The following is a 12,484-nucleotide window of genomic DNA, read 5'->3' as shown; positions in this document are numbered from 1 at the left end:
ACACAGTGGCGCTGGCATAGCTGTTTATCGTTTCGAGATTGTTTCTGTTTTTCTTTTTTTAAATTGTTAATTAACTTCGATAACAAATCAGTGTTAAGTTTATCCCATAGTTTGTGCATATAACTGTATATTTGTGACAGTGGTAAGCAGATTTTTTGACTCCAGACCCGTGGCAAAGAAGAAAGTAAGTTATTAGTTTCATGTTCTAACACAGACAGCTAGTTACTGTCGATCGATATAAGAAAATTGCCGTTTTATTGTATTGGTTACGTTAAAGTAATTTTGTTTTATGTCCCTATTATCTTCAAAAATATTAAACGAAAGGTTATATTATTTAATTTGCATGAACATATTGCAAATTACGGAACTTAATAATTGATGTCAAAAGTCTAATCGTTTTACGCGAAAAATAAAATAAACGTGATATTTTTAACTCTCTGGATCAATTTAAAAATTAACAGAAGCAAGTAAATACATTAACTATCTGCAACTTGTGTTGTATTTTAAAGATTGTCATTAATCATTTGTTAAATTTAATAAAACATGTCCTTCACAACGCCGATGGTTGGCGAATTCTTAATATGTAGCCTGATTAAAATTATAATATTATATTTTATGTTGTAACAGACATAATTATTATCAAAGTAAAATAAAAACAATTCTTCTATTTCCTAGCTATGTAATAAAGCTATTTAAAACTTTTAAGATTTCCTAATTATCTGTGTAAAACATTATTGAGTAAATTTTAATACTCTGTAATTATTAATGTAGGTTTTTAAAGCTATTTTAAAAATTATGAAGAATTTAATTTTTCGGTAAACAAGAATTTGTTAATAAAACAACTTCTTTTTAATTTAAACTGCTTTGAAGAAAGTTAAGAATTCTATTTTTTATTTAGGTAAGTACATCTAGAAATGATTTCTATTTAAATAAACATATTTAATAAATTTTATTCTATTATGAAATAAGTATTACACAGAGATATTGCATGTACACACAAATTACATCACACCTACGTATTTAATTTTATTGCAAAATTAAAATGTAAAATTATAATATGTATATATACCATGTATATACCTAGAATTTAAATCCATTAAATGCTTGCTTGTTTTATGATTCAATTTAGAATTGTTTTGACTTTATTTATTTATTTATTTAATACTTTATTAAACATTTTTTGGTAAAAAGGAAAAGAAAATAACAGTACTCATATGTATCAACATGAACTGTATGCTCGATTTAGTTTTTTTTAGTGTCAATGAAACATACATATGAAACAATTTATTACAAATAATTTAAGTAATACTACTTTAATTTTCATGTAATTTAATCTAAATACCTTTTTGATACTTAAATTTTTTGTCTCAATCTTTTCGGTCTCAAATTAATGTATGTTTTAACAAGGTTGTAACTAATGCAATTATAAATGTATAAAAACAGTTTAATAGGTTCAAGGATATTTTTTCCATGTCATCAACCGTTAGTTGTTAGTCTGCTTGACTGAGTTTAAATATTACCTAATTACTAGCTGCCCCCCCGCGGTTTCACCTGCGCTCCTGTTGGTATTAGCGTGATGATATATAACCTTCATTGATAAATGGGCTACTTAACCACAAAATAATTTTTCAAATCTGACCACCAGTTCCTGAGATTAGTATGTTCAAACAAACAATCAAACTCTTCAGCTTTATAATATTAAGTACAGATTAGAAAGCTACAACTCTTATGAGTAACATAGTGATAACAAAAACGTTTTTTTTATTTAATTTTTTAAAGAACTGGCTCCATAGTAATTTTTATGAATTTATTTAAAAAAACATGTCTCTAAGAAAGGAATTTTATGCTATATGAAATGTATAGAAGGTCAGTATAATTAATACAATGCTAGTCTAATTACGTCATACAATATCTAGTTACCAGATTATATTTCTGGTTTAAAAGTATTATTCAAAATACAATATCAAGGTTGCAAGATATTCAATACTTTGTAACATAATGCTTTGCAGTGAAATTCTTACATAATCTACTTATTAACCAGCTTTAAAAATGTGCAGGTTTTCAAACATCTGTTATATTATGCGTTTTTTTATTCATAATTAATTTCCTCTGCATCAATAGTCAAAATAAGAGAGTGAAACTTCCTTAGGCGCATTGAGAGTATTTCAAGGTCGCGTCATCGCAATACCGTCACGACATGGAGTAAGGTGACCATTTTGGTATCTTTAAATCTTGCCAAAGAAGTTTCACTTCTGACACGTGTGCTCGGCACAGACGCTCTTTTTTTGTTAATTTTTTTTATTTCTTACAAACTGAACAGCAAATGGCTAATATCCAGGTACCTCTATTTATTTCTCGTACTTTCTTAGTCGCTTCCAGATTTCCAGGATCGCAGGCTCGCTCCCTAAAAGACAACTAATAATATAAACCATTCATTGATTAACATATATATCGATCGTAAATACGTACCATCAGTTATGTCTATACATAACTCATCAATTTATAACCAAAGATCCGAATACTAATGACCGTTTGAAAAATTACATCGATTATAATCCCTGAATTTTTTGTCATTCCAATTCATCATTTCTTGATTAATTGCTCCGTAATGGCGTGAGGCATTAGCAAATCGTTATTTATTGTAACATTAATGGGAATCGCTATTTCCGCGGACAATTTTCATCGCCATTTAATAGAAATTATATTCACACAGCTAAAGCTTTCTTTTCAAAGCTTAATCTCCACTAAACATTTAACATCGAAAGCAATTATTTATAAGGAAATCTTATAAAAATAAATTTCTAAACTGGATCGAGTGTCCAACATCCTTACATTCAATTATGAGAATTTCTTTTGGAATTGAATTATTTAGGAAATAGAACCGATTTAAACGTTTATTCATTAAATGATGCTATAGACATAGAGTCAGACGATTTTCTAATAAAAAATAATTGCTATACTACATTAAATCATCCAATTACTGAAATATTTTGATTAAAATGAGAGCATTCATTAGTAATTATTATTATTAAATTGTGGTTAGTTTGTAGCGGATCTATTGAAATGTAAACAATACCCCTTTCTATAACCACATTACAAATATTATTTGTTAAACTGGCAAAGTAAACTAATTTTACCTACTTGCTGACATGTGAATTCCCTGTGGCGATCGGCTGGTTAATCCAAACATACCTAACATAATTGTCTATATTACAATAAACATGCAATCAAATATTTTCTATCGTACTATTTTTTTAGAATAGATCAAAAATGTAATAAGTAGTATATATAAGATCCTACCTTTTTGGTTCCACCAAAGCTTCAAAAAAATTGAATGGCTCCGAACATAAAAAGCGGTGTCTAGATACATCGCTTTACTTGGCGTTTGAGATGAGCGTAAAAGCCTAGAGCTTATTTGTGAATCAAGAATTTGTAAAAGTAGGCATATTATCATAACCCTGCGAAAAAGGTCACAGCCCGCACGCCCGCCTCTCCAAAATTGCTCTCACAGCCTTTAGTTTCTACACTTTACGAAAGCTATCTGTACTCACTGTGACACATAAATGCAACATCATTTCGTCTGTATAGAATTCACTCATAACTACGAAAATAAATCCTTGAACTTGGATATACATTACAAATTTTAAAATAACAAATAGTTAGGTACTTTTGGGCAACTTCATTAAAGATACAATTCAGAAAAACTGGCTACTTAAACAAATGCTCCTTTCTCTAAAAATATCCGATACGAACAGGGTACACTAGGAACATAACATAAATTTAAAAATTCTACTACCCTCATTGGGTTTACGGTCGACATTAAAAGGTTTTTGTTCCGCAGCAGGTGCGCAGACTGATCGTTTTCCAAAGTGCGGTGTTCACGTTATTTGAATAAGCCATTATTCCCCGTCTTGTTATTGCTCCAATGCTCCTTTTGTAAATCTGCCAGAGGTGCCGCGATTCATTTTGTTTAATGCATTTGTCCAGGCCTATTCTGAATTGATTTATTCGTACGGTTTGCTGTGAAGTCGTAATACCGTCTTACTTTTGGTTACATTGTTGATGTATATTATGATATGTTGGTTATTTTTGGACCAACACATTATAATGTAAATGGAATATCGTCGAGTTAAACGAATAAATAAAATTAAGCAAATTCAAAATTCAAATTAGATAATTTTACATGTGTGTGACCTTAAGCTAATAAAAGTGTAAATTAAATGCATATTCATACGTAGGAAATGTATGCATACAGAATTCAATTTCATCAAAGGATGTTTAGTGTTTACCATTCTCTTAATTAAGGCCAAGCACTAAGTTACAGTCAATTAAAACTAGTAAAAACTTTCTTAAACCTCAGACACCAGACGAGAACCAAAACTTCACGAGCGTCCCAACAAATTAAATTGCGCAAAGTAAAATAGTCATGATTATGTTTCATTTTTAAGTTAAAATTTTTAAATGAGCAAAGCTGCTCTTTGTTTCCGCTCTTTGTACTTTTTTACAATTTTCTTTGTGATAGGGAATAGCTCTTTTGTTACGAGATATTTTGTTAACCGAGCACGATGTCTGCCTGTTTTAAATTGGTGTTTTCATAAAATACTCTAAATAAACGCGCAATTACATTATGAATTACGTATACTTGAAGGTACATTACCTATATGCTGAACCCGAGCCATTAGCAACAATATTCAGGGACTGTTCTAAATCATTATACATAAGCTCCTTAACTGAAAACAGTTTCTAACTATAATTGGTGATACGTGACTAGTGAAAACAATACGCTTATTGAAGGAACGGACTGTTTCACTGTGAATATTTAATACAATTCATAACGTACAATACATTTGAGATTGTAAATGCGATTCTGATGTATATCGTCAAACTGTTACATTGTTTTCAGGATATGTGTTATAAATCAAAGTGCTTGGTTTAATTTATACCGAAGTGGTTTTCAAAGGATATTTTACAGAATATTTAGGCAGAGTATTGTTCAAAGATATTTGGATGTAATTTCTTGAACGAAACGCATTGTTGCATAAAAACCTGTTCCGTTCGGAACTTGTTTATCCTGTTCACCGAAAGGTAATTCACTTGTAGTAATTAAATTTCCATTCGCAGTTTTTTGTTTCAAGTTGAACAACCTTACAAAATAAAATTTCTGAATAGAATTATAATAGAATAATAGACTATAAGCAATCAAGCGACTTGGTACAAAAAAAGAGCAATTTTAAATGCATAGTAAATTTTGTCATCTATCAAATAGCGAATAGATAAAGAAGGATTGAAGTAAGAATGGAAATATGAATAAATGTTAAGGCAATTCAAAAATAATTCATATAGGTAACGACAGAAGTAAGCGTATTACGCCCCCATCAAATAATTGAATAGTGGACAGTATAATAAAAGCCATATGATTTGTATTATCTATAATCTATATGATGTAGAAATTGTCTACTACTGCTCTCCTAAAGCTTCAAATTACCAATTCGCTAAAGCCTTGGTTTACGTTTCATTGTCAGTAATAAATTGTTTCGAGAAACAAGATTAATAGTTGACGGTTGACATGTGCTAAGTGAAAACAGTACTTGTCGAATAAATTTGAAGGCATTTTGTAAGGTCATCGGAAGGTCTATAGGAAGCTTTGTCACCGTCACAATATTTTATCTTTGGGCAATCTTTAAGCTTAATCGAAAGAGAAAATAGCCTGGTTTATCTATTGGTAATTCTTTGAAATATTACATTTTTTTTGTCGGTGAGGTATAGACTATAGATGTTGCTCATGTAATATGTAAAATTATCTGACTTCATTTACTAAAAGTATCAGAAGTCTTTCCACGTGTTTATGGGTTGGTACCTACTCTAGTATGTTCGCTCCTTTATTTAATAAAAGCTGTTACATTTCACCCGACAGTTGACCTTGATGTGTTTCCTTGACTTAGAAGTATGAAATAGACCTTGAGAACGAGTTGACTATTAAATTTATTTAAATAATGTGTCAAATTGATCATATCAAAATCAGATGGTGCCAGCATAGGAGACATAACAAAACCATTTTCAGGCATCAAACGCTCGGAACTTCGCGATAAAAAAGTAATAATCTTAAATGGCTACATTCAGCCAGAATTCATTTTAATGTTTTTGAACCGCAGAATGACTGGGCTGGGTGTATTTGTGGGGTGCTCTGTAACGTTAAAAGCTTTTATGCTTTCCGGACAATGACTCTTAAACGATACTCTTCTCATAAATTATCAGTGTTGCTCGCTATAAGGTAGAATTAGACGTTACATTTTTATACCCCTAAGGCCTAACGTACGTGGTACAGCTAGGGGGGCAGATGGCTCTTTTTATGTGACATTTGAAACCGTTTGAAGGTATAATTGTAGCATCTACGAGTATGTCTCATGTTTAATCTTCTGAATTTTTGTTGAGTACACATCGCAATGTTGTAATTAAATTTATATTAGATGTATGTATGTGTAGATTTTATCGGAGTTCGCCCACGGGCTACAACGTTCCTTGGATGTAGGGTAGCCATTTAACAGTAAATCGATTTCAGTCTCCTTCTATGGAAAAACATTTAATTTTCCAGATACATTAAAAATTACGACGTATTTATCCTATTTGATACTTTTTCGCTTAGGCCAGAAATATTGAAATTATGATAATTAATGTTATAATATATTTTCATGATGTTGATAAGCGTTTTATTAATTTAAAATTAAGTGGCCAATTCCTATTCAGCAACACAATAGCAAGAATTAAGCGATTCTTCCTTCGTCAGCAATTGCTATTTCGTGAGAAAAATCTTATACCCTAATAATTAAAGAACCTTACGGGGCACATTATCTGAATTTATTTCGTGAAATTTCGCTATCGCCACGGAACGAATAAGGCTTAAAGTAATTGGTTAGAAATATGGGCGGCAGGTGGCTCAGGACCACGATAAATAATGTTTAAATAAACCTATAAAAGTAACTTTGAACAATATGATTCACCCTCCATAGTCGAATTATGTTTATTCAAGACGCGTTGTCTCCGTATTTTAAAGATGTTTGGAACGTGCAGACGAGAAACTTATTTTAAAACGCGTACATATATTAATTTGATTGTATGTATATTTTGCAGACTGTGGAAATGGACTTTAGGATGATATTCTTATATCTAAAATCCACATTTTCCTACACTAAATCGATTGTATTCCTAGCTCCAAGGAGAGGATCAGTGAAAATGGAGACGAAAGCTCAGTGGATTTATTCTTAGGTACCACTCACAAACTAAGCCTTAGAACAACTCTTGGTCGATGTCGATGGAAGATAGGATTTAACGGTACTAAAGCCTGTACATTTAAAAACAATATTCCCTGTTAGCTTGATTATTACTGCAGAAAAATGTTGGACAAAAAAAGTAATTAATTGACCTGTTACTGATCGTTCTGCGCGCTCCCATTGTCCGACAGAATAATCACTTCACTGAAATTCGCATTTCATTGTATACTGCTTTGCATAAAGTCGTGTTGATATTGAGATCACGTAATACAGAGGCTGTAATGTACCGTTCATACACAGGAAATACGGCGGCTGCTTTAGGGCGTTTGTCCACTACAAGGAATTTTACGGTCCGGCATTCCGATTTTTTACGGTCCGGTATGGCACGCCATTAATCTATATACTAGCTTGTGCACTATACGTAATTTTACTGTCCGACATTTTACTTTTCCCTATTCCGGATGGTCTTTTGTGTCTACGAGTCGCTGTAGGTATAATTGTTTTCGAATGCCCACTTGCTTGGATTTTACTGTTTTTACTGCATATGCCAATTAAAAGCAAGCTCTTGTTTTACTTTCTTTTAGTTGGCAATGAGATTTGAGAAGTCGGTATTGTTATTTTATATACATTGACCAAGCATTGACCTATAATTATTATCTAAGTAAGTGTTGGTAAGTTAAAGTTCAAGTGGGAATAGCTTTAGCTCCTCGTCACCGATTAAAATAAATAAGTGAAACACGCATTTTAAATCTCTTACGGAACTTTACTTTTTATTATAACGAAGTAATATAATATTTCACCTTCTCTATTTTTTACTCGTTTCTTGTAAAATGCAAAAACAATCATTTATGATAGCATTATACCGCCAAACTTCCTTGAACTGAACCGCACTGATCCGAGTAAAGACGGACAGGTGCACAAGCAATTCATCGGTTTTTTCATGCCACACCGGACCGTAAAAAATCGGAATGCCGGACAGTAAAATTCCTTGTAGTGCACAAGCGCCCTTATTAGTGGCTGAATATGAATCATTCATATTGTATTCAATGTGGCTGAGTGCACTTCGTATTGGTTTCTGGGGTGTTATTTGATACTCCAATGTTATAATGAACATTGTTTATTGACAGTAACATCCTCAAGCTTATGGCTTCTACAGGAAATTGATTTTGATAAGAAGTAACTATAAAAGTATCTGTTCTTCGCTTTCTTGAAAAATGGAGCGTCGGGGCATTGATGTCTGAAAATTTTATGATGCGATTTCATAAAGTACTACATGGAATATTCAATTCATACTGTTTACGACGTTTGTTTTCGACCTACCGTCACTTTATGTTATATTTTTATTGTTCACACGAATTGCAATTTGCATTGTCATTACTCATTATCTTTTGTGTCATCTTAACGTTTTGTTGGTTGGAATTAAACTGAAAGCGATACATAAAAAGGGAGTTTTTGTTCATGGTCCTTACGATTGCCGGATATAATATACAACGATACTGGAGAATACTGGCTTTGGAGTTACGACAATATCGATGAAATTATTATTGGTGGATTACGACTAATAGTACGTACATACAACTATAACGGTCAGCGTAACATCGAGTTGGGTGTTCTATCATCGTGTCTTCAGATCTGCATCTGGAGGTTATTTTGTGTATAAGTGCTGTGAGTGAGTAAATAAGTGGACAAACCGTGAGTACATTCGAGATATCATAATACATAATTGGACTTTAATATATTGGGACTTTAAGTAAATCGTACATAAAACTTGCTAATTGCTAATTGCTATTACAAAACAAATTGATTTGTACTTTAAAGAATGACGTGTTAAATAGGTCAAGGTTACGTGTTTCGTTGAAACTTAAAACGTAATAACCTACTTATTATAATCTGTGAATGCGTATCAGTTTATGAATATTGTATTTTACATCTTTGTCGGATTTCCTATAGTTAATAATTAACATCAAGTTAATGTATAAATTAATTTATAAGATTACGTATTTCAAATATTTAACCTATAAATTTTTATTAAGGTTTTTTGTATATTCATTTTGTTTAATGTGTTTGTGTATTCATTTTGTTTGTTAGTTTTTGTATTTGAAAGATGGAATCTTATATTAAAGTGCAAAACAATATATATGATCGAATTACAAAAGCTAGATCTAATTTTAAGAAATCGCCTAAAGAACGTTTAGCGAATGATGCGTATTTATCGACAAGATTAGATGCGCTTGAAGAACTTTGGACTCAGTTTTTGCAAACTCACACACAAATTATTCAAGTTTCGGAAAGTGATAAATTGAATGCTACTACTTATGTCAAGGCCGATACATATGGCAATTGCGAAGAACAATACATCGATTATAAGTATGAGTTGCGGGAAGCTCGAGCTAATTTAGTTAAATCAACCACTGTACATCATGCGCCAGAGGGCAGCACCACAGCTTCAGATTCGAAACAACAAGGTTTTAAATTACCAAAGATTGCTATTCCACATTTCTCCGGGAAATATGCAGAATGGACGAGCTTTCGAGACCTGTTTTTGTCACTGGTACATAGTAACCCTACATTGGATGATGTTCAACGCTTACATTATTTAAAATGTCAACTCACTGGAGAAGCGGAACAGTTCTTGCGACATATACCAATAACTGCAGAAAATTATAATTTATGTTGGAAACAGCTTGAAGATCGGTACAGCAACAAAAAGTATCTTGCCAATTGTATCTTAAAGAAATTTATGAATCAAAAAACTGTAACAACTGAATCAGCTACAGCGTTACGCGAAATATTAGATACTACTAATGAATGTATGTTTGCACTTAAAAATTTGTCAATAGATGTAAGTACTTGGGACACTATTGTTATTTATATTGTAAGCTTAAAATTAGATTCCGAGTCCCGTAAGCAGTGGGAACTGCAAAGTAGTAAAAATTGTAATTTATTACCAACATATAAAGAATTTATAGAATTTTTAGAAATCCGCTCACGTTCATTAGAATTTATTGATCCTAAGGTAGCTAAACAAAATAGTCAACAATATAGAACTAATGTTACTCCGAAAGCGTTTCATATTTCAAATTTAAAATGTATTTATTGTTCTGATGATCATCATTTAAGAAATTGTAAAAGTTTTTCAAGAGAAATGACTGATACTCGACGGAATTTTGTCCAATCACATAATCTTTGTTTTAATTGTCTTGGTGCAGGTCACAATGTATATTCGTGTCGCCAGTCTTCCAGGTGTCGTATTTGCAAGAAGAAACATCATTCTTTACTACATCCCAAAAATGTATCGCTTCCGTCGGAGCCTCAAATGAGTGAGGCAGAACCAGATGCTAAAGAAGCAACAGCATCTACATCAACACAGGTAAAAAATATTAATAATATCAGAGCCTGCTTTTCACGTTTCAGTGGACAAGTTTTACTTGCCACCGCATTAGTTAATGCCAGGTCACACACAGGCTCATTGATCACGTTAAGATGTCTCATTGATCAGGGATCACAGGCTTCATTTTTTGACTGAAGCTGCAGTTCAACTTCTTGGGCTAAGAAAGATTCCACACAAAAGCTCCATTATTGGTTTGGGTAGTGACCACTCAAGTTCTGTTGCCTCTAAAGCGAGGGTAGAAATTGAGATTCAATCACGCCATTGCAACTTTAAAATTTGCGTCCAAGCTTTTGTGCTCAATAAGCTCACCTCAGTACTTCCGGAAAGGAATGCTGTTGTTAATCTTAGTCCTGAAGTATCTAAATTAGTTTTAGCAGATCCTTTCTTTGCAACACCAAATAAAATTGACATGCTCCTTGGAGCAGATGTTTATGGTCAGATTTTGCTTGAAGGTCTGATCAAGGATTCACCCAGTGCATTAATCGCGCAAAATACACAGCTGGGCTGGATTCTATCGGGTCCAATTCAATCCAGATCGAGCTCCAGCACTATTTGGTGCAATCATATTCATCAAAATGATGAATACGAACTTATGAAGAAGTTTTGGGAGCTTGAATCGGATCAATTCGCCTCTGATAAATCACTTCTTACAGAGGAGGAAATTAAATGTGAGAGTATATACACATCAACTACTAGGAGAGATAGTTCAGGACGCTATATAGTTAATTTACCATTTCGAACCGATGATCCAAATTGCAAATATGGTAATTCAAAGGCTATTGCAATAAAACAATTTAATCGGCTTGAGAATAATTTATTAAAAAATCCCAAACTTAAGGCTGAGTATGCTGCTGTCATAGAAGAATATAAAAATTTAGGTCACGTGGAATCTGTGCCATCACATGAAGAGGATTCAGCTGATGCTGTATACTTACCTCACCATGCAGTGATCCGAGAGGATAAGGATACTACCAAGGTCCGAGTTGTCTTCAACGCTTCTTGTCCAGGAACCAATGGCATCACATTGAATGACGAACTCATGGTAGGCCCATCGCTACAACCTGACTTACGTCACATTATAATGCGTTGGCGTCAATATCCAATTTGTCTTGTCGCTGACATTATAAAAATGTATAGACAGGTAAAAATATCTGAATTACATACAGATTTTCAACGTTTTGTGTGGCGCGAAGATCCAGATCAAAGACTGCAGCATCTGCGCCTCTTACGAGTTACCTTTGGTACGGCTTCAGCACCTTATCTCGCTGTTAAATCATTACAGCAAGTTGCACACGACGATGGAGTAAAGTATCCGCTGGCTGCTGAAAGGGTACTTCATGATTTTTACATGGATGATTTTATGTCAGGCTGTTTTTCTGTGGAAGAAGGTAAGCAAATTTATAAAGAAATAACACAACTTCTCCAAGGAGGTGGATTTGTTTTGCAAAAATGGAGCAGTAATAGCGAAGAAATACTTAAAGAGATTAATGAAGATGTTGAAGATCAAGCAGAAAACCTGAAACTAAAAATAGATGAAATCATGAAAATTTTAGGACTTACCTGGAACAGAAGAACTGATGAATTTGAATACGTAGTAAAGCTTCCACCGCTCTCTCCTCCTGTAACAAAAAGAAAAGTTATTTCAGAAATTTCTCGATTATTTGATCCTGTTGGTTGGCTTGCGCCAGTAATAATTTCAGCCAAAGTTTTTATACAAAAATTATGGCTCTCGGGAATTGAGTGGGATGATGAACTTCCTGCACAATTACTGAAGGACTGGCTCAAGTATAGAAGTGAATTAGATACACTTACCAAATTTAGTATC

The 12,484-nt window shown here is 32.9% G+C and overlaps 2 protein-coding genes across 8 annotated transcripts in view; both read left to right on the top strand.

The window, feature by feature from the left end:
• LOC149487455 (uncharacterized) overlaps positions 1 to 12,484 on the top strand; it is a 147,126-nt gene continuing 134,642 nt past the window's right edge. For all 7 annotated transcript variants that reach the window (XM_089696087.1, XM_089696090.1, XM_089696086.1 and 4 more), the window contains exon 1: positions 1 to 184. The gene's annotated coding sequence lies outside the window, so the exon portion shown is untranslated. The remainder of the gene's footprint in view (positions 185 to 12,484) is intronic.
• Positions 9,353 to 10,794, top strand: LOC149487457 (uncharacterized). Its single transcript, XM_089695774.1, has one exon. The coding sequence runs from the start codon at positions 9,373 to 9,375 to the stop codon at positions 10,792 to 10,794; it is 1,422 nt and encodes a 473-aa protein (XP_089551900.1). The 5' UTR covers positions 9,353 to 9,372.

The sequence above is a fragment of the Colias philodice genome, chromosome 6 (genome assembly GCF_061535455.1).
Source record: "Colias philodice isolate Cphi_HAF_F1 chromosome 6, ilColPhil1 Martin Lab GWU primary, whole genome shotgun sequence".
Taxonomy (NCBI): Eukaryota; Metazoa; Arthropoda; class Insecta; order Lepidoptera; family Pieridae; genus Colias; species Colias philodice.
Note: the sequence above shows the minus strand (reverse complement) of the source record. Positions and strands in the feature narration are given on the sequence as shown.

Coding starts and splice junctions, on each gene's coding strand:
- LOC149487457 (XM_089695774.1), top strand. CDS start 9,373: ATGGAATCTTATATTAAAGTGCAAAACAATATATATGATCGAATTACA.